Below are 23,833 nucleotides of genomic sequence, written 5' to 3'. Positions count from 1 at the left end.
AGTGAGAACATCTGCTAGCTGGTCTGCACATCCTCTGAGCACTTTACCAAGGATGTTGTCTGGTCCAGCAGCCTTCCGTGAGTTGACCCTGCACAGGGTTCTTCTCACGTCAGCCACTGAGAGACACAGCACCTGGTCATTCGTAGGAGGGGTGGACTTCCTCGCCGCCACGTCATTTTCCACCTCAAACCAGGCGTAGAAGTTATTCAGCGCATTTGGGAGGGAGGCATCACCCACACAGTCAGGTGATGTTGTCCTGGATGCCCTTCCACATGCACTGCTTGTCGCCGCTGTCCTGGAAGTAACTGTGGATTTGCTGGGCATGTGCACGCTTTGCCCCTCTGATGGCCCGGGACAGTTTGGCCTTTGCTGTTGTTAAAGCTGCCTTGTCGCCTGATCTGAAGGCGGAGTCGCGGGACCTCAGCAGCGCACGCACCTCCGCGGTCATCCATGGCTTCTGGTTGGCACGTATAGTGATGGTCTTGGACAGAGTAACATCATCAATGCACTTGCTGATGTAGCTGGTCACCGACGCTGTGTACTATCTAAGTTGGTAGAGTCGCCATCGGTTACAGCCTCCCTGAACATGTGCCAGTCAGTGTGCTCAAAGCAGTCTTGAAGAGAAGAGATGGCTCCTGCTAGCCAGGTTTTCACCTGCTTCTGAACTGGTCTGGAGCGCCTGGCGAGCGGTCTGTATGCTGGGATTAGCATAACGGAGATGTGGTCTGAGTATCCGAGGTGGGGGCGGGACTCTGCCCGGTATGTGACGGGGATGTTTGTGTAAAACCAGGTTCAATGTGTTCTCCCCCCTTGTTGCAAAGTCCACATACTGATGGAATTTGGGGAGCACTGACTTAAGATTCATGTGGTTAAAATCACTGGCGACAATAAACAGTCCATCAGGGCATGTGTTCTGCAGTTCGCTAATAGCCCCGTACAGTTCACAGAGCGCCTCCTTAGCGTTAGCACTGGGGGGAATGTAGACACCGAGTATAAGGACAGAGGTGAATTCCCGTGGCAAATAAAACTCCATCTGAAATTCTGCCAACAATAATTGTCATCGGCGAATTTACAAGTGGCGTTTGAGCTATGCCTAGCTGCGTGCTAGCACAGTCGTAGGCGTAGAAAGAGTAAAGCAGTGGACTCAGCATGCATCCTTGAGGTAAGCCAGTGTTGATTGTCAGTGAGTAGGAGATGTCATATCCGATCCACACTGGCTATCGTCTTCCGGTGAAGAAGTCAAGGAACCAGTTGCAGAGGGAGGTACGGAGGCCCAGGCTTTAGAGCTTGTTGATTAGTACTAAGGATATGTTTGTGATGAGCACTATGCTGAATTCCATAAGCAGCAAATTGTATACACGGGAAAGTCTGAAGATACTGGAAATCCAAATAACACACACAAAATGCTGGAAGAACTCAGCAGGCCAGGCAGCATCTATGGAAAAAAGTACAGTTAATGCTTCGGGCCGAGACCCTTTGGTGAGGAGTAGATTTAAAAGGTGGGGGTGGGTCGTGAGAAACACAAGGTGATAGGTGAAACTGGGAGAGGGAGAAATGAAGTAAAGAGCTGGGAAGTTGATTGGTGGAGATACAGGGCTTGAGAAGGGAGAGTCGGATAAGAGAGAACAGAAGGCCATGGAAGAAAGAAAGGGGAAAGGAACACCAGAGGGAAGCAATGGGCAGGCAAGGAGGTAAGGTGGGAAAAGGAAATGGAGAGGGGAATGGTGAAAGGGGGAGGGGGCATTACCAGAAGTTTGAGCAATCGATGTTCATGCCATCAGACCGGAGGCTAGCCAGATGGAATACAAGGTGCACAAAATGCTGGAGGAACTCAGCAGGTCAGACAGACTCTATGGAAATTTGAAAATTAAATAGTTGACATTTCAGGCGGAGACCCTACTTCAGGACTGAAGAGGGGACGATTTCAGAATAATAAGATAAGAGGAGGGGAAGGAGGCTAGCTGGAAGGCTAGTGAAGCGGTGAAGCCAGGTGGTTGAAGTCATGAGGAGGCACCTAGGGGAAGTGACAGGTGACAAGAGGTGAAAGGTTAGTGTGGGAAATGGTGGGGGGAGATAGAAGAGGTTTAAACAGAAAAATCAATTCATGCCATTAGGTTGTAGGCTACTCAAACAGAATATAACGTGTTGCTCCTCCACCCGAGAGTGGATTCATCTTGACACAAGAAGGGGCCATAGGCTGACATACCACAACTGGAATGGGAATTGGAACAAGTGTTTGGCTACTGGGAAGCTCCCCATGTGGCGGATGGAGCGGAGGTGCTGAATGAAGTGGTCCCTCAATTATGACTGCTCTCATCAATGTAAAGGAGGCAGCTTTGGGAGTACTGGACAACAGACGACTGCAGCACATTCAAAGGAACAGCAGCCTGATATAGGTATTACTATTGTCCAAGTGATCCAAGACCGACTGAAGAGACAGTGAGATTGCATCTGCTGTAGGCCTTTTGTGGCCATAGGCAAACTGCAGTGGGTCTAGGCCTTTGCTTATGCAGGAACTGATTCTGGCCTCGAGCAACACTTTAAAGCACTTCATCACAGTAGATGTGAGTTCAACTGGGCGATGGTTGTGAGGCAGCTCTCTTTGCTCTTCTTGGTCACTGGTATGATTGTTGCCTTTTGAAGTAGGTGGGAACCTTCAACTGCAACAGTAAGAGAACGAAGATGTCCTTGAACACTCCCACCAGTTAGTTGGCACAAGTCTTCAGAGTCCTACCAGATACACTATCAGGACTTGATACCTTGCAAGGGTTCACCCTCATGAAAGATGTTCTGATGTTGGCCTCTAAGACAAAGATCACAAGATGCCTCAGGGATGCACACAGAGTAGTTTCATTCTCCCTTTCAAAGCATGTATAAAGGCATTCAGCTCATCTGCGAGTGAAACATCACAGCCATCAATAATGAAAACGGCAGAAAACGCCATCAGCAGATAAAACAGACCCAAGTTGACCACTAGGTGATCTCGGTTGTGTGAGCAGGAGTGAAATAGAAAACGTCACAGCTGTGCATCACAGTGAGTTAATCATGAAACGTACTCTGCCTCCTCTACCTTTAAAAGATTCGGCTGTCCTGTCTTGGTGGATGGTGAATCCCTCAAGCTGCAGCACTGTATCTGAACTGGTGAGGCATGTTTCTGCAAAGCAAAGTACACAACAGTCCCTGGTGACCCTCTGGTACAGCAATCTTGCTTTGAGGCCTTTAATTTCACTTTCCAGAGACTGTACATTCACCAGCAGAATAGTACTGAGTAGGGGTCTGAGGGCCTTGAACGTGCATTCATTGTACGTTTCAATGTTTGTTATGCATGATGAATAAATTAATCTGAATCTGCTTCTTTACTATCTGATTTGATGGTTTTCTACAACCCAGATCACACCCATCCTCCATGGGTGAAAAACTTATCTGGTAAACCACAGCAGGTTACATCCATATTTACCTCAGATGCATGTTAACAGCAACCAGCCAGCAATAAAGGTTGGTTTTAATGCCTATCCATGGAGCTCAGTTTCAGCAGTCGGTGCTAACAGTTTAAGCTGGCTAGAAATTTAAGCCAGCCTGGCACCGCTTAAGGGAAAGGCTGGAACTCATTCCACAACTGACAAAACAGTTCTGGAAGATAAAAGATAATATACAGTGCCTATAAAATTATTCAACCCCCCCCCCCCCCCCCCCCCCCCACCAGCAGTTTTCATGTTTGACTGTTTTACAACATTGAATCACACTGGATTTAATTTGGCTTCTCTGACACTGATCAACAGAAGATGACTTTTGTGTCAAAGTGAAAACAGAACTCTACAAACTGATCTAAATTAATGAAACACAAAATAGTTGATTACCTAAGTACTTGCTCCCTACAAGTCAGTATTTAGTAGATGCAATTACAACCTGGAGTCTCTGTGGATACGTCTCTTATCAGGTTTGCATATCTGGACACTGCAGATTTTTCCCCATTCTTCTTTACAAAACTGCTCAAGCTGTCATATTGCATGAAGATTGTCAGTGAACAGCCCTTTTCAAGTCCAACCACAGATTCTCAATTGGATTGAGGTCTGTATCCTGACATAGCCACTCCAGGATGATAACTTTGGTGTTTTTAAGCCATTCATGTGTAGCTTTGGCTTTATGCTTGGGGTCATGGTCTTGCTAGAAAACAAACCTCCCAAGTCACAGTTCTCTTGCAGACTGCAACAGGTTTTCCTCCAGGATTTCCCTGTACTTTGGCGTATTCATTGTACCCTCTACCTTCACAAGCCTTCCAGGGCCTGCTGCACTGAAGCATCCCCACAGCACGACGCAGCCACCTCACTAGGCTGTTGGGATGGTGTGTTTTTGATGATGTGTGGTATTTGGCTTATGCCAAACATAGCATCAAGTTTAATGACCAAAAAGCTCAAATTTTGGTTTCATCAGACTATAGAACCTTCCAGCTGATTTCAGAGTCTCCCATATGCCTTCTGGAAAACTCTAGCTGAAATTTCACGTGGGCCTTTTTCAAAAGTGGCTTTCTTTTTGTCACTCTCCCATAAAGCTGCAACCGGCGAAGCATCCGGGCAACTTGTTGTATGCATGGTCTTTCCCATCTCAGCCACTGAAGCTCATAACTCCTCCAGAGTTGTCATAGGCCTCTTGATGACCTCCCTCACTCATCCCCTTTTTGCATGGTCACTCAGTTTTTGACGATTACTTGGTCTAGACAGATTTAGTGCTATCAAACTTCTCACTTGTGCTTTTCAATAACCTTTTCGTGGAGTTGCTTGCAGTGTTCTTTTGTCTTCACGGTGTAGTCTTTGCCAGGATACTGACCCATCAGCAGTTGCACCTTCCAGATGCAGGTGTATTTTTACTACAGTCAATAGAAACACCTTGACTACATTCAGGTTGATATATAGCTAGGACACCTTAACAGGTAACTTCTAAAACCAATTGGCTGCACGAGTGATGATTTGGTGTGTCAAATTAAAAGGGGTGAATACTTATACAATAATTTTGTGTTTTATAATTGCAATTAATTTAGATCATTTTGTAGCAATCTGTTTTCACTGATGCAACAGTCTTTTTCTGCTGATCAGTGTTGAAATCAGCTTAATTAAATCCACTATGATTCAATGTTGTAAAACAATAAAACATGAAAACTCCAGGGGGGGCGGGGGGGAATGAATGCGTTTTATAGGCATGAAAACAGCAAGCAAGCACCCAACTGTCAGATGCCACTGACATTAGCAGATATGTTGTGGGGGGGGCGGGGAGTGGAAAAATGAAACAAGACTCGAGGTGTAAAGAATTGTATCCCTCCTCCATCTCCTTTGTTCCAAAGAAAGCAACCCCAGTTTAGTCAGATCCCAAGAACAGAAAGATATGGCAATCAATTGTAAGCCACAAGGCCCACATTCCAAATAAGTGACAAACAGGAACTTAGTTTAATTGCACCTTACTGTGAAGCACTGCAAGATCTCACCAGACGCATTAAGGATAACAACAGTCTGCTCAATTATTGTGACAGTTGACACTGCTCCTCTTGTACACCAACTCTGTAATGAAGCCCAAATGTAGGCCAATGTAGGACATGTTTGTCCCGAGCATTCACCTGGTGGGCCTGTACAATGGAGGACTTAACAGAGCACCACTGAGTAGGTGTCATAATTACATGCCAGAAATCTGGCATTGGCCAGCAAGATTTGTGTAAGGAAGTGAAAGCTTTTGTGGTGAAAGTACATTTCTGGAATTTTATACAGCATGTTCGTCAGTCATTAGCTCCCTGCACCACTGGGGAAGTCCACAATCCAGGCAAACCCTAACCCTGCTCCTCTCACAGCTGACACAGCTCCCCCTCAGACTGAGATAATTAATGGGTCTCTCCTCCAATAGACCCCTATGATTTCTTCACTGCAGCAGCTTATTACCAGTTGACAGAAACTGCACCAATTTGGGAAGAAGTTGCCAAAAAACGAACAAACACAAAAGTAACAATGACAACAGCTACAGCCAAAATCATCAGAACAGCAACATCATTCCAACCTTGAACTCCCGCCTACAGCAGATTCTGGTCAGTGCTTCCCTGCTGAAGCCAACATATTTTATAAAGAGGCCTCCTGTGGGGGTATCACCCTCCTCTTCTCTTCCAGCAGGTTTGCTGGTTCTGTGCATTCCCTGCCGTGGCGCATGTGTTGCTAGAGCAAATAACTAAATGTAGATCTAGCTGCCAGCCTCCACACTGCCCAAAGACAAACCCAGCTCTCCTGCCAATTTATCATCAACATAATAAAGAGTACAAAAAAACTATGGGATTACATCTACAATTAGATTCCAGGATTTTCATGCTTAACAAAAAAGGGTGTTAACTGTATTGTTACAAACCAAACAAGTAATGCTGATCAAATCAGTGTGGCATGTTGATGAATGTATTCTCAGAGAAGAGACAATTTGCCTGTTTTGCTTGGAGCCAAATCTTGCTGCCACAGAAAGTTTTTGAGAAACCAAAATCAAATAACTTATTCACTATTCATAGCACAGGAATTTGATTTAATCAACAAACCTGGTATTGCAGCATGCTTCTGGGTCTCACTACATTTATAATTGAATACACTTCTAGTAAACTGAGAAATGCCAGTTCCTTCTCAGCCATGATTCTGTGTCCTCTTGTGATTCCTGATACTATCGGCATGACGCTGCACAAGCTAGAACATTGTGGTTTCAGTCATTTTTAAGACATTTTAGTGACATTGTAAGTAACATTCTTAGCTCAAGGTTAAAAACTGCTTTAATTTGCCTTTGCAGTTTCACAAGGAAGCAAAGATCAATGCCCACTTACATTCTGTTGCTCACAGAGTTGATGTAGATAAGCTCTTCCCCCAACAATCACAATCTGTGCGTTCCGTGGATTGCTCAGATAAGCATCCAGTTGTCGCTGCCGTGAGCGATACCAGCAGATGTAGAAGAAGATTTTGACAATAATAAATATAATCACTATTCTGTTGGAAATAGAAGAACATTGATTACAAATCACATACATCTTGTAACAAAAGCATCCAGTCTTTGGCAAAATAACTTTGGATTACTGGGATCTCTTCTGGGACAAAGATAACTTGTACTAGAGGGACCTGAACCAGTGGGAGACCAATCTCCTGACAAGAAGATTTTTGGTGCAAGCTGGGAGGGGTTAAACTACATTTGCAGCAATGGGATCCGAAGTAGCTGGGAGGTGGCTGGAAGTTGAAACAGAATTAGATGGGAACCAGAGCACCAGGTCAGAAAGGGGAGGGATTGAGGGGCAGGTAGACACATTGTACAGCATGCCTGAATTGAACTGACTTTATTTCTTACACCCTCTTACATACATGAGTAAAAGTCTTTATGCTACGTCTCCGTTTAAATGTGCAGTCATTGACACACAGGAGCAAGGTAACATGCATAATGAGACAGAAGGGTTGAGATGTGTTTATTTTAATGCAAGGACTAATAAAGATAAGGGAGATGAACATGGATCAATACACAGAACTATGATGTTCTTGCTGTTGGAAGTCTTGGTTGAGAGAGGGACGGGGCTGGCTGCTTATTGTTCCAGGGGTTTGATGTTTTAGAAGAGGGAAAAACAAGTTGAGAAAGTGACGAGGTGGGTGCAAACTGCACCACTAAATCAAGGATATATCAATGCTGCAATCAGAGGGGACATAATGGAGGACTCATCCACTAAGTATATGTGAGGAACTGAAAAAAACTATAATGACTGATGGGATTATACTACAGATCCCCAATAGCCACTAAGACATTGAGGAACAGCTGTGCAAGCAGATTAGGGAAAGATGCCAAAACAACAGACTTGCTATAGCGGGTGATGTTATGCTCTGTATATTCAAAACATTGAAAATAACTGAAAGGAAAACAAGGGAGCTGACAGACACAAGTCTTAGTTCGTTTTTACTTTAAGCGAGGCTTGCACAGATCACATGGTGGCATGATGACATATAGTATGCCATGTACTTCTACATACAACCCACAATACATTATGTAGAGAATGCTTAATTAATATTGCTCAAACATTAATGAAATATTAAATACACAACACTCCTTCCTGCTTAGCTATAAACTCCAACTCAATATAGAATGCATCTCAACTATATACACAGCATTCTATATAATCCAACTATTATATAGATATCCACAGCATAATAATTTTTTAAATTGTCCCATTCAATCCTAAAGATTTAATTGCAATGGAGGCTTTATTACTCTTGTTGGATAACGTCTTTCCTGATGAGGAATCTTTTTGCTTGGGATGTGAGACCTGTGACTCTGAAACAATCTCAGGTTCTGGGGCCTCCTGCGTGGCTTTTGTAGGAGTTCCCTCTGGGAACGGATGAAGTGGTCTGACATCTCTGGACACTCTTCGTCCCTTTCTCCTGGCTGTTCTCTCCAGATCTACTCCCCTTTTCAAATTCTTTCTTCTTCTCCTCACTTTCCCTTTTCTTCTAGTTTCTTGTGAATATATCTGAATTTGCTAGTTTCCTCGAGAAATTAGGTCTCATTTATCCACTTCAATTTCCATAGCAGTTAGGTCATTCTCTTCTTTCTAGTTGTGCATCTTGATCTTGGAAAAGTGAATTTAGTTCACTGGAGTATTCTCTTAATGATCCTTGTATTGCTCCCTTGAAGACTTGATCTCTTATCTTGCTTTCCTCATTCTCAACACCATACGGCAAATCCTCTGTTTTCATATCTCCATTGACTCTTTTGGCCTTCCATTCATCCATCTGGGCTATTGTCTTTGCATCTACTTTTACAAGCAAATTTTTGTCTCTGAACTCTCTTCCAGCTTAAAATCACATGGCATTTTGGAAGTAACTGCCTGATTAACATACCGGAAGCTTTTTCAGATATGCTGCCCACAAAACTCTTGTAGTCGGGTAACTGCTTTCGTCAATACACGATTCCTCTGAGCAGCATGGTCCTTCCTTTGTCCAATGTTTTCCAACCCGAGGCACAGAGGTTAGCACCAACACCTGTTTGTCTTCTGTTGTAGGCAACAGTTCATGGTCGGCAGCATGGAGACAGCTGTAGCATCATCCAGTACCTTACTTAATTCACTTTTAGTTGGCTCCATTGCAGGGGATCTGGCATGCAAATTGTGGATGGATCTCCAAACAAGTTGTAGTTGTCCCAGCCACTCATGCCCCCACAATGCCAGCCCCGCTGTTTTTAAACACATTCAAGTCAAATATGGCTTGTTGGCTGTTGTATTTCAGTGCTACGAATGCCATTCCTACAGGAGTTATCTTTTCTCTAGTATATCAAGTTCTTAGTAGGATATCTGCAGGTTGCAGTTCAGTATCTATGAAATATCAAACTCATTTTGCTGAATGATTGAAACAGTGGAGCCAGAGTCCTATTCCATTTTAATTAATTTGTTGTTCACTTCAGGTGCAAGCCATATTGCTTATTTATTGTTATACAGTGGGGTATAGCTCAGTAGTAGATATGGGTGGTGTTTAATCCAGTCAAGTGTTTGATGTTGCATCTTGGGAGATCAAATGTAAAGTACACAGTCGATATCAGGACCGTCAACAGCTTTGATGTTCAGAGGGATCTTGGGGCCCTAAATCCATAGCTTCCTGAAATTAGCACACATGCTTTCCTTCACTAGGTGAGGTACTGAGGTTCAGAGTCAATGAAGAATCTTTACAATGATGCATTCAATTATGCCCTCCCCCTTATAGGAAGGGTGTGAAGGCTTTGGGAAGGGCTCAAGGTATATACACGCACGCACGCACATATAAATAAAAACAGGGTTTTTTCTGCAGCAAATCTGAATATGCTAGGGTTCTTTCCTCAGGAGCAGCAGAAACTGAGGGGAGACTGGATAGAGGTTTATAAAATTATGATAGGCATAGATAGCAGGTATTTTCTCCCCAGAGATGAAATATCCAACACTAGAGAGCATACCTTTAAGATAAAAAGGGAGAAAAAAAAGTGTGGAACAAGTTTTTAAACAGAGCGGTAGGTACCTGGAATGCTCTGTCAGGAAGAGGTGGTAGAGACAGATGTGATGGGGTCTTAGATAGGCACAGCAATATGCAGGGAAAGGAAAGAAAAAGGACATGATCAGGCAGAAGGGATTAATTAGGCATCACTAACTTAATTCAGTGCATATTGTGGGCCAAAGCGTCAGTTGCTGTGCTACTGTTTGCTCTGCCCCAAGTTTAACCCTATAAATTACAAGATATACTGAAAAGTAAATGATTGGCTCCATAAAGTCCAGAAATATGTTACAACACTACTCTTTGCTGATGTCTGCAAGCTAATGTGTTAGGTCGGATTCGGTGGTCGAATTTGCAGGCAGTCAGAAATATGTGGGTTCATGCGTCATCCAGGGCTTTAACATAATCACTAGGCTGGCCTGTCTGTAATGAGCGAGTGCCATACCAGATGTTCTTCCTTCAAATCCATCAGGAGCCACAATTTTACATCACCAATTCATTTTCCTCTATGTACATATTCATTTGATCATGAAGATAAAATTCTTGGTCCCCCATTAACTGTTTTCCCAAATCTTGCTAAGCACAAACAGACCAACACTTTTGTAGAGAATACTCAGTTGGCTATAAAGGTACTTTAAAACATCTAATACAATGAAAGGATAAAGTAGGATGCAACTATTGATGATTAAAAAAGGCTTTTCACTACTGGTAGACTGTGGGCAAAGCAGACAACTAGCAAGTACAGTAATTAATTTTATCCTCCTAATAGCCTCCCAGGCCAAACCAGATGATCTTCTTACAGAACATTATGGTTTGTGACTAAATATTTCAGCTAATTTTATTGGAAGATGTAAATGAGATCCCCTCAGGTGTTAAACAGAAGCATAGTCGCCCTTCATTATTAAGCAAAAGATGTTATTATGCCCCAGGTTAGAGAGAGAGAAGCTCGACTAAGGAGATACTTTTTCACATAAACAGTGAATAGGAGGATCAGAAAAGCACTTGCAATAGGCTTCAGGCCTGTGAATATGTTTCAAAAAATTTCGGGTATTAAACAATGGATTTTTACTCTTTTTTTAGATTCAAACATATTAAAAATGGGAAGAACTGTAGTACAGTATTAAAAAGTTAATTAAATTCGATAAACTAGTTTAACAATCCAGGAAAATCATAAGATCTACATAAAATAGCCATGCTTGGAAGGTGAAGACTTGATAAATTAAGGGAGACCAAGATACAATTGATTAATGAAATTCAGTTACATCTTCAGTCACTTACATCATTAGATGTATTTAAGGATTGCAATCTAAGTAATCCAAGAATGCAGATTAGATCATTAATCAGTAAATAACAATTTTGCATCAATGTCAAGAACAAATGTTAAAATAAAAACAGCATCAGAGAACTTGTCATTCAGAATAGTAGGACATCGAATCTTAATTTTCTTTTGCCAAGATACTTTACAATTAATTTTAGAGCAAGCAAAGAAACAAAATAAAAATGTTTTAAATATTTTAAATCATGTCTTTGTCTACATAAAGAATTATCTTCAAAACATAAACCCAATCCATACATGATTTCACTGCAGTAAAATTTAATTTGGCAGGGCTACAGTACTTACATGTACCAATAGAGTTCCATTGTGTCTTTACATTAGCTGCTTTTCATTACCGCATGCAGAGTCCAGATGCTGCAAAAATCAGAGTGCAAAGGAGGTTCAGAAAACAATATCTGAATGTGGTGGTGAACATACCATAGATCATAAAGGCAATCGGGGTACCTCATATGGTCACCGTTTTACTTCAACATATTCACTCAGCATCCCTAGACCAGGAATGTCAGAAGAGTGACTGGCTGCAGAGAAATGCAAGTCTAGCAACTATCACTCTCTTGGGTTGCAAATTAACAATGATCATTTGGGCACAAGTCACACCAGAAGACATACCCCAGGCAAATTCAGCTCAACTAGAATGAGGAGGCTGGTTCAAAATTAAATAAAGAAAATAAATTTGATTGCAGAACCATAAATGATAAAATTAACATGGGAATTGTAATTGTGAAATCAAATCCCCAGCTGGGATCCTCAGCTTCTAAAAATGGAATCCAGCAAGTGTCCTCAGACAGTGGCTGCTCCTTGCAACTCACTCACTCTGAAAAGCTTTTGAACAGCTTGTGGAATTGGGAAGATAGTGGTAAGTAAGACCAGATAAGATACAGCTGGTAAGATGATTCATAAACTTAAACCACAAATGACTAGTGTCTTTGGTTTATGATCAATCTTGGAAATAATGTGGCTTTTGTTTGCCATCACCCTTCCCTTCCCCTCAGCTGCTTGGCAGATGCCAGACTCAAGCCAACCATACACCTAGACAGTTCTTGCACAGATACTGATTACCCTGCAACAATTCCCAAATGAATTGATGTCAATTCACACCTCATCATTCCACCCAATTTAGAAAGATCAGGTGCATGGGCGCAAAAAAAAATTATACCATGATGCAGCAACAAGCCTTCATTCCGTCTCCTCTTTAATTCCTGCTTTGGATGCTGTGAGGCTCGTGGCTGGAATAATCTGGGTTAGGAAACCTCAGCAACATTGGTAAGTCATTGGGGAGAGGTACAGCAAATACAAGTAGCAGAGCTTACGTAAGCCTTTCCACTCTGCTCTGTTGCCAATGAACTGTTAGGTTGTGGGTAACTTGATTCACCTTAATACTGAACTGACTCCACAACCTATTGACTCACTTTCAAGGACTCTACAATTCTTCTCCCCAGCATCATTCATTTACTTTGCTTATCATTGGCATGATTTGCTCTCCTTTATACACTGAATGTTTGTCAGTCTTTGTCATGTGTTGTTCCTCATAAACTATGTCTTTCTTTATTTTCCTGTAAATACCTGCAAGAAAATGCATCACAAGGAAGTAAATGCTGACATAGATGTACTTTGATAATAAATTTACTTGGAACTTTGTGAGTTAGCTGTTCTTGAATGGCTAACTCATGTATTCGGTTCACATATATTTGTTTAAATTTGCATTCTACACATATAATTATATCTCTGTGGATACACGTGCTCTCAATGACTCCTCCAATCTCTCTGCCAGTCTGTAGTTTGGCTAGGAAACTGCCAGCACATCACAAACCATTTCTTGCTGCTACACAAGTTCCAGCTAGGTCTTAACAGGGTAGATATGGAAGGAATTATTTTCTAAACTGGGAGAACCTAGAAACTTAATTAAAAATTAAGATTTCACACACTTATGACTGACGTGAACGGCTCCGTCTTAAACCGGAATCATACATTGTTGTGTTTATCAAAAATCTAACTACAAGTGCTTAAGAGATATTCAAAAACTCTTTCTACTGAGAGCGAAGAGTCATGCTTCTTCTCAAATGGCAGTAGAAAGAGTTTTTGAATATCTTTTAAGCATTTGTAGTTAGATTTCTGATAAACACGACAGTGTATGATTCCGGTTTAAGATGGAGCTGGTGAACCTCAGCAACTTCTGGCTGGTGGTCAATGAACTAAATGCTTGTTCATCACTTTTTCTGATCATCGAAAACAATAGTCGACAACTTCCCTTTGGACGTGGAGGCAATTCAATGTGGCAGAAACAAGGCGAGGCAGCGGTCCCATTGCCAAGAGCAAGAAAGACCCGAGGTTTGGCTGATTTAAGTGCCAGACCATATTGGAAAGGTTAGGTACAAGCCAAATCAAGGTGCAGGGTCCAGACCCGACAGCGTATGAAAGCACTGTCTGATCAATGATTTAGGCACCACGACAGATTGAAAAGGTCAGATTGTCAGAGCCCCAAGGTGAGGGATGGGCCGGTTCCACTGGCTGCTCTGCTCTGAACTAAGGGTCTGTGGAGAGACTCTCTTTGTGTACTTCAGTTCCGAACACTATTTCCTTGTGTTTTTTGGTCTTGCATGTTCCCCCCCACACCCCCCCCCGCAAGTTGTGTGCTTGACAGTCTACTTTTTTAAACAAATGTTCTTCTGGGTTTCTTTGTTTTGTGGCTGCCTGTTAGGAGATGAATCTCAAGGTTGGATAATGTATACATTGACAATAAATGTACTCTGCACAAGAATATTTGGGAATGCAGAGCTAACATTACACAGTAAGAGCAGCTATGTTATTAAATGCAGTAGCAGACTTGAGAAGCCAAGTGACCTGTCGTGGCTCCAAAGTTTTCATTGTAGGTCAAGGTCAGAGGAGTTCAAGTACTACACTGCTTAACACCAGTCATACCTTTCTATTATAGGCTCACAGTTCAGCGGATCATAAATTGAAAACCCAATACCCTTTCTCACCAAAGCTTGAGTAAAGAACCAAGTTGATGCATGAGTGAATTATCTGCTAAGGCAGTGATACTGACATCCTGGTCGTTTACATGTTTTTGAGTTGATTTCAATGAAATCAATTCTCCAGTTGCTTTTACGTGGGTCTTCCTTGCACAGCTGCATTTTCCTTGGTGCAGATGATTGAACAGTGCTACTGAGTAGAGAGTTCCAGTATATTTAAGCCCACCAACAATGCAAGAAGAGCAACAGATTTTCGAAAAAAAATCAGTGAGCAAGACACTTGGGAGTTGTTTAAGGAGGTGTCATTGAAGAAAACTTGGCAAATTCCTACATTTTAAAAAGACATCTACTGCACTTAGTTCACTGAGTGAATGAATTGGATCCCAGTCAAATGAACGTGGAGTTCACTTTAGCCTCCCATGCACTGCTCCTTCATGAGTTTCCCAGTATTCACAATCCTCAACATTTAAGGGAATGTTACTTCAAAGAATGTGCATCTTTAGACGAGTGCTTGAAATGAGAAACAAGAGAAAGGTGGCAAAAGAAAAAGTCCTCCAAAATTTGCAAAATCACTGGCATTCTGAACTTGAAATGACCAGCTCAGCCTTCAGGAACTAAAATACAGGGCTTCAAATGCTTGACTACAGGAAAAACAGCAACATGAATTACTCTAAAAATGACTCAAAAAATGACATAAAAGCATGCCTCAATCTTAGCTGATCAGGCAACAGTACGAAATTAGTATGTTGTCAATTATGTGTCAGTGCAGCTAAGAGGAAAATGAGGCAGCAGTACGTTTAATCACATCAATAAACTCCTTGTGATAATTCAGCTCAAATTCATTTGTATTGCACAAATTTCATCCAAATATTTTTAACCCTTCATAGACATTTTGCCTGAATGCTTTGAGTGCAGAACTTACACTGTATTTGATCAACCCTAGTGTTTGCACTGCAGAAAAGGAGATTATTTGCTGCTTCAGTCTGTTGCCTTGTCTTGGCAGGCTCCAGAATGGCAACAAAAAGTGCCCCTCCTTAATGTACAAAATGCGCAACATGGTCTTAAGTAGTAACAACAATCAAGAATACAATTCCCACAAGTTAAAAGTTTCAACCTGGAAACACGTCAGCAACCAATTATTCTAATCCAGTAACAGTGAAATCAAATAGTTAGGAAATTCCTGTTTCCTTTTCCTCCCCACAAAGCAGAATTCTGCCAAGACGAACCTGGATGCTAAACTTCAGTAAATAGATTAGCAAGACTCAAATGCAAACACAACTCTATTATTTTGTGTGTGTTGCTTGAATTTCCAGCATTTGCAGATTTTCTCGTGTTTGCGTCTGTATTATTGTAAATCAGACGTACAAATTACTTGAATAAAGAAGTGTCATTAAAGGGGAACAGCCAGTTATCTCTGATGGAAAGTATGAATATATCATATATTTACAAATACATTATTTCTTGTGTTTTCACACTGTCTTAAAGATATGTAAAAATTAAATCAAAAATCTAATCACTTGATACTAACAGGACGAGTATTCTGACATGGAATTTTGAGACGTAATAATTGGCAGTTTTCTTACAATGGTAATTATGCCATATTTCACATACTCTCCTTACAAAATAGCACATCTGTTTTATTGCAGACATCACTAATTATCACATTAATAGAGAAAAAAGAAGATTGGGGTACAGGCATTGCCAACAAAGCCAGAAGTTCTTCATCCCAAGTTGCTGCTGCTACTTCTTGACCTGAATAGATAGTGAAAGTGTAAGAGAAGACTAACTGGAATATTTCGGGGGGTGGGAGAAATGAGGAAATTCAGCTACAAGGCCAGAGTGAAGAAGCTGGACTACTCACCATGAGCCAACATTTAACACACACACACCCACCCCTTGGAAGTTTATAATCCAAAACTCACTGACTTCAAGAACAGTGGGAACATTTAGGGCTTTCTAAAAGGGAACTGGGCAGTCACTTAAAAGAGCAACTCAAAAGTTGCAACATTACAGGAAAGAGCAGGGGAATCATAATTATATTCAATAGACAGTGGGTGCAGGAGTAGGCCATTCGGCCCTTCTAGCCAGCACCGCCATTCACTGTGATCATGGCTGATCATACACAATCAGTATCCCGTTCCTGCCCTCTCCCCATATCCCTTGATCCCGCTATCTATAAGAGCTCTATCTAACTCTCTCTTGAATGCATCCAGAGACTTGGCCTCCACTGCCTTCTGGGGCAGAGCATTCCACATATCCACCATTCTCTGGGTGAAAAAGTTTTTCTGCATCTCTGTTCTAAATGGCCTAACCCTTATTCTTAAACTGTGGCCTCTAGTTCTGGACTCACCCATCAGCGGGAACATGCTTCCTGCCTCCAGCATGTCCAATCCCTTAATAATCTTATATGCTTCAATCAGATCCCCTCTCATCCTTCTAAATTCCAGTGTATACAAGCCCAGTCGCTCCAATCATTCAACATATGACAGTCCCACCATCCCGGGAATTAACCTTGTGAACCTACGCTGCACTCCCTCAATAGCAAGAATGTCCTTCCTCAAATTTGGAGACCAAAATTGCACAAAATACTCCAGGTGGGGTCTCACCAGGGCCCTGTACAGCTGCAGAAGGACCTCTTTACTCCTATACTCAATTCCTCATTTTATAAAGGCCAGCATGCATTAGCTTTCTTCACTGCCTGCTGTACCTGCATGCTTGCTTTCATTGACTGATGTACAAGAACACCCAGATCTAGTTGTACTTCCCCTTTTCCTAACTTGACTCCATTTAGATAGTAATCTGCCTTCCTGTTCTTGCCACCAAAGTGGATAACCTCACATTTATCCACATTAAACTGCATCTGCCATACATTTGCCCACTCACCCAACCTGTCCAAGTCACCCTGCATTCTCATAACATCCTCCTGACATTTCACACTGCCACCCAGCTTTGTGTCATCAGCAAATTTGCTAATGTTACTTTTAATTCCTTCATCTAAATCATTAATGTATATTGTAAACAGCTGCGGTCCCAGCACCGAACCTTGCGGTACCCCACTGGTCACAGCCTGCCATTCCGAAAGGGACCAGTTAATCGTTACTCTTTGTTTCCTGTCAGCCAGCCAATTTTCAATCCATGTCAGTACTCTGCTCCCAATACCATGTTTTTGCCCAATACCTAATTTTGCCCACTAATCTCCTATATGGGACTTTATCAAAAGCTTTCTGGTAGTCCAGGTACACTACATCCACTGGCTCTCCCTTGTCCATTTTCATAGTTACATCCTCAAAAAACTCCAGAAGATTAGTCAGGCATGATTTTCCCTTCATAAATCCAAGCTGACTCGGACTGATCCTTCTACTGCTATCCAAATGTATCGTAATTTCCTCTTTTATAATTGACTCCAGCATCTTTCCCACCACTGACGTCACGCTAACCGGTCTATAATTCCTTGTTTTCTCTCTCCCTCCTTTCTTGAAAAGTGGGACAACGTTAGCCACCCTCCAATCAGCAGGAACTGTTCCTGAATCTATAGAACATTGGAAAATGATTACCAATGCGTAACAAATTCACTCATGATCACTGACATATGTCATGAAGTTTGTAGTTTTGTCCCAGCTGTACAGTTCAAGACATCAAATTACTAAAAGTTACAAATATAAATAGTGCAAAAGGCAAAAGAGATGAAAGGAAATGAGTGCTCCCAACATAGCGTTTGGTAGGTAGCTCTTCTGATTTAATCCAAATCAAGGTGACATTGCATCTTGAAGAAACTGTACACCACGAGATCAAACATTCAATACATAATGGAGTATCATCACCTACTATAGTAACTTGGTCTCTTCCTCAACAGACCAGTCACATGAGAAATAAGATCTTCCATCCCTAAAGACAATTCCCCAAGTATTTGCTGATTTTACTGAAGATTTTATGGAAATCCTTTAATAGTAGATTTCACATTATTAACAGGACATATTTTCCACAGCACTATCTTGTAATATATTTAAAGCCAAAATGCTCAAGATACTTCGAATTTGAAATATAAACAAAGAACTGGATACAAATCAGAATGGCCATTAATCTGAAATGTTCACTCACTATCTTTTCACAGCTGCGTCTGATCTGCTGAGTATTTTCAGCATTTAATGACTTTGTTGTACACATCCATGAGATAGATTACCAGAATTGCAAATTATGACGAGAAACTTAGCTTTCTTCCGTAATGGAATATCCTTTCAGACATTTTAATATTTATTTTGCATGCATACTTACCAAGTTCTCTTTAAACCACAATTCTCAATTGAATAAACTAGAGACTACACAGATGCAAAACTGTGCAGTACCCGGCAATAACACTCAACTTTAGAGTCAGAGTTGCACAACATAGAAACGTCCTTTAGTCCACCACATCATTTGACCCCTTTCCTTATTCACACCAGACCCATTGCCCACAATAAGTCAATATCCCCCAATGCATTGCACATCCAAGTGAACATCTCAAATCTTCACAATATAAATGACTGTGCAAAACATAATGTACAAAAAAGCTGGATGAACTCAGCAGGTCGGACAGCATCCGTTGAAAGGAGCAGTCAACGTTTCGAGTCGAGACCCTTCGTCAGGACTAAAGGAGGAGGGGGCAGGGGCCCTAAAGAAGGTGGGGGGAAGGTGGAAAACCAATCAGAGGAAAGATCAAGAGGTGAGGGAGGGGAAGCTGGGAGGGGATAGGCAGGAGATGTGAAGAAGGAATCTAAGGGGAAAGCACTATGGGTAGTAGAAGAAGGCAGAGTCATGAGAGGTGATAGGCAGCTAGAAGAGGAGTCAGAGTGAAGGTGGAATGGGGAAGGGAGAGGGAGGGAATTACCAAAGTTGGAGAATTCAATGTTCATACCAAGGGGCTGGAGACTACCCAGACGGTATATGAGATGTTGTTCCTCAAACTGAAGTTTGGCCTCATCATGGCAGTAGAGGAGGTCATGTATGGACATATCCAAATGGCAATGTGAAGGAGAGTTGAAGTGAGTGGCAACCGGGAGATCCTGTCTGTTGAGGCGGATGGAGCGGAGGTGCTCGACGAAGCGGTCCCCCAATCTGCGTCGTGTCTCGCCGATGTAGAGGAGGCTGCACTGGGAGCACCAGATGCAATAGGTTACCCCAACAGACTCACAAGTGGTGTTGCCTCACCTGGAAGGACTGTTTGGGGGCCCTGAATGGTGGTAAGAGATGAGGTGTAGGAACAGGTGTAGCACTTACACTTGCAGGGATAAGTACCAGGTGGGAGATCTGTGGGGAGGGACATGTGGACCAGACAGTCATGGAGGGAACGATCCCTGTGAAAAGCAGAGAGGGGTAGAGAGGAAAGATGTCCTTAGTGGTGGGGTCCTGTTGAAGGTGGCGGGAGTTGCGGATGATAATATGCTGGATTCGGAGGCTGGTGGGGTGATAGGTGAGGACAAGGAGGACACGGTCCCTGTTGTGGTGACGGGAGGATGGGGTGAGGGCTGAGGTGCGGGAGATGAAAGAAATGCGGGTGAGGGCATTATTGATGATGGCAGAAGGGAAACCACGATTCTTAAAGAAAGAGGACATTTGGGATGTCCTGGAATGGAAAGCCTCATCCTTGGAGCAGATACGGCGGAGACGGAGGAACTGGGAATAGGGAATAGAATTTTTGCATTTGGCAGGGTGGGAAGAGGTACAATCAAGGTAGTTATGGGAGTCAATAGGTTTATAGAAGATGTCAGTGGACGGTCTATCTCCAGAGATTGAGACTGAGAGATCGAGAAAGGGGAGAGAAGTGTCCGAGATGGACCAAGTGAATTTGAGGGCTGGGTGAAAGTTAGAGGCAAAGTAAATGAAATTGACAAGCTCAGCATGGGTGCAGGAAGCATCACCAATGTAGTCAGCAATGTATCGAAGGAAAAGTTGGGGAGCAGTACCAGCATAGATTTGCAGCATAGACTGTTCCACATAACCCACGAAGGGGCTGGCATAGCTAGGGCCCATGCGAGTGCCCATAGCTACACCCTTGGTCTGGAGAAAGTGGGAAGAGCTGAAAGAGAAGTTATTAAGTGTGAGTACCAGTTCTGCCAACCTGAGGAGTGTGGTGGTGTTGGGGAACTGGTGAGGTCTATTGTTCAGAAAGTAGCGGAGGGCTTTGAGACCTTCTTGATGGGGAATTGAAGTGTATAAGGATTGGACATCCATAGTGAAAATGAAGTGGTCAGGACTGGGGAACTGGAAGTTATTGAAGAGGTGGAGGGCATGTGATGTATCCCAGAAGTAGGTAGGGAGGGACTGAACTATGGGTGACAAAATGGAGTCGAGGTAGGCAGATACAAGTTCGGTGGGGCAGGAACAGGCCGAAACTATAGGCCTACCAGGACAGTCAGGCTTATGGATCTTGGAGAGGAGGTAAAAGCGAGCAGTGCGGGGTGTGGGAATTATGAGTTTTTTGGCTTAGGATGGAAGGTCTCCAGAGTTGATAAGGGCAGTGATGGTACGGAAGACGGTGGATTGATGTTTTTTGGTGGGGTCCTGTTCCAGGGGTAAGTAAGAGGAGGTGTCGGAGAGCTGCTGTTTGGCCTCAGTGAGGTAGAGGTCCGTCCACCAGACCACTACGGCACCACCTTTGTCTGCCGGTTTGATGGTGAGGTTAGGATTAGTGCGGAGAGAGTGGAGGGCAGTGCGTTCAGAGTTAGTGAGGTTGGAACAGGAGAGAGGAGTGATGAAGTTGAGACGGTTGTTGTCTCGGTGACAGTTGGAGATGAAAAGATCGAGTGCAGGTAGAAGGCCCGGTGGGAGTGTCCGGGAGGAAGAGGAGGGTTGAAGATGGGAGAAGGGGTCATCAATAGGGGGAGGGGAATCCTTTTCAAAGTAGTAGGCTTGGAGACGTAAGCGACGGAAGAAGAGTTCAGCGTCAAAACATTTCACCCCGTATCCTCTTTCAGACTCCATTTGGTAACTTTAAATGTGTGCTCATTCTCAACCTACTAATCTACTGCATGGGACTTTGTCAATGCCTTCTTAACATTCATATAGTTAACTTCTACCACCCTGCCTTTATCAATCTTCTTAGATCCCTCCTAGTTTTCATTCAGTTAGGATTCTACATTCACCTCCCCTCCACATTTCCCCTCCCACACGGAAGTTGTCAGGCTATATCTGATCAGTCCCTGCCTTTCCAAATGTAGATAACTCCTCTTAGGATTGTCGTCTAATTCAGGCAATTTACCAACACCACTGCCCCAAAATAGTACCATTGTGCTTCAGATTATGCATTTGCCCATCCCTAAACTCAAATTCTTCCAATTTCATCACAGTTGTAAACAAATGAGAAATATTCATTTAGGAATATTTCAATCACTTGGCTCCATACAGATTATCCCTTTGGTCCCCAAAGTGACTCACTCTTCCCCTGACTATGCTAATACCCATCATAGAATACCCTGGGATTCTCCTGAAACTTGCTCCCCAAGGATATTTCATGGGCCTTTATGCCCTCCTAATTTCGGAAGTTCTTTCCTATACACTCTATATTCCTAGAAACTCCCGACTCTGATTGCCTATACTGTCATACGCTTCCTTTAACTGAACAAATCTTCAATATCCTTTTGTCATCCAAGCTCCAGTAATCTTGCCATCTTTGCCTTTTCCCCCTTGCCAGAACTTGCTGGCCCTGAACTTTTGCAAACACTTACAAGGCTCTTACTTGTCAGATGCTGTTTTACATTCAGAATCTGCTCCCACTCTCACCAAGAACTCTCTGACATGATCACAAATCAGATGTCCTCCCACTTATGATATTAACCTGTGTGAACCAATCCTTTTTCAAATCATAACTACCTAGAAACTTACAGAATTATGGTCACCATTCATAAAATGTTCCCCACACCAAGACTTCCACAACCTGTCCAGTTTCATTTTCTAAGTAGAACTTAGTCCTATCTCCTAGTAGGTCCAACTACATGTTGACTTAACTTCAAATCACTTAACTTCAATAATATAATGCAGAAGTAACAAAGGATGTCAGTAAACAATTTTAACAAAGTTTTCAAATGACAAGAATCACAATGAACAAAACATTTGAATTGAATTCACTTTATTTCTTACATCCTTTACATACATGAGTAAAAATCTTTGTTACGTCTGCATCTCAATGTACAATGTGCAATCATAGTAATTTATAATAAATAGAACAGTCAATGTAATATAGAGTACACTCAAATCAGCGCGAGTTCATCAGTCTGATGGCCTGGCGGAAGAAACTGTCCTGGAGCCTATTGGTCCTGGCTTTTGTGCTGCGGTACAATTTCCCGGATGGTAGTGGCTGGAAGAAATTGTGGTTGGGATGACTTGGGTCCCCAATGATCCTACGGGCCCTTTTTAAAGACCTGTCCTTGTAAATGTCTTGAATCATGGGAAGTTCACAACTACAGTTGTGCTGGACTGTCCACACCACCCTCTACAGAGTCCCATACCAGACAGTGATGCAGCCAGTCAGGATGCTCTCAATTGTGCCCCTGTAGAAAGTTCTTAGGATTTGTGGGCCCATACCAAACTTACTCAACTGTCTGAGCTGAAAGAGGCACTGTTGTACCTTTTTACTTAAGAGTTGGGGCAATATATATATTTTATATAAAAAAGACATTACCATAACATATCAAAGAATAATTTTTGAAGTGTTGTTACAATATACAGTTCAAGCTCCAAGGAATAATCAATTTCACTGCTACAAGCTGCTTATAGACAATAGACAATAGGTGCAGAAGTAGACCATTTGGCCCCGAGCCTGCACCGCCATTTTGAGATCATGGCTGATCAACTACTATCGATACCCAGTTCCTGCCTTGTCCCCATATCCCTTGATTCCCCTATCCATAAGATACCTATCTAGCTCCTTCTTGAAAGCATCCAGAGAATTGGCCTCCACTGCCTTCCGAGGCAGTGCATTTCAGACCCCCACAACTCTCTGGGAGAAGAAGTTTTTCCTTAACTCTGTCCTAAATGACCTACCACTTATTCTCAAACCATGCCCTCTAGTACTGGACTCTCCCAGCATCTGGAACATATTTCCTGCCTCTATCTTGTCCAATCCCTTAATAATCTTATATGTTTCAATCAGATCCCCTCTCAATCTCCTTAATTCCAGTGTGTACAAGCCCAGTCTCTCTAACCTTTCTGCATAAGACAGTCCAGACATCCCAGGAATTATCCTCGTGAATCTACGCTGCACTTCCTCTACAGCCAGGATGTCCTTCCTTAACCTTGGAAACCAAAACTGTACACAATACTCCAGGTGTGGTCTCACCAGGGCTCTGTACAAATGCAAGAGGATTTCCTTGCTCTTGTACTCAATTCCCTTTGTAATAAAGGCCAACATTCCATTAGCCTTCTTCACTGCCTGCTGCACTTGCTCATTCACCTTCAGTGACTGATGAACAAGGACTCCCAGATCTTTGTATTTCTCCCTTACCAAACTCTACACCGTTCAGATAATAATCTGCCTTCTTGTTCTTACTCCCAAAGTGGAT

At 42.6% G+C, this 23,833-nt stretch overlaps 1 protein-coding gene across 1 annotated transcript in view; it reads right to left on the bottom strand.

The window, feature by feature from the left end:
* Nucleotides 1-23,833, bottom strand: part of si:dkey-118j18.2 (uncharacterized) — a 69,471-nt gene that overhangs the window by 15,436 nt on the left and 30,202 nt on the right. Inside the window, exons 2-3 of the mRNA XM_059945385.1 lie at nt 11,614-11,682; nt 6,830-6,989 (exon numbers count right to left, since the gene is read on the bottom strand). Coding sequence (XP_059801368.1) covers nt 6,830-6,989; nt 11,614-11,633 — 180 coding nt within the window. The 5' untranslated portion in view covers nt 11,634-11,682. The remainder of the gene's footprint in view (nt 1-6,829; nt 6,990-11,613; nt 11,683-23,833) is intronic.

The sequence above is a fragment of the Hypanus sabinus genome, chromosome 20, assembly GCF_030144855.1.
Source record: "Hypanus sabinus isolate sHypSab1 chromosome 20, sHypSab1.hap1, whole genome shotgun sequence".
Classification (NCBI taxonomy): domain Eukaryota; kingdom Metazoa; phylum Chordata; class Chondrichthyes; order Myliobatiformes; family Dasyatidae; genus Hypanus; species Hypanus sabinus.
The sequence above is the reverse complement of the archived record's forward strand: the minus strand, read 5'-3'. Positions and strand labels throughout refer to the sequence as shown.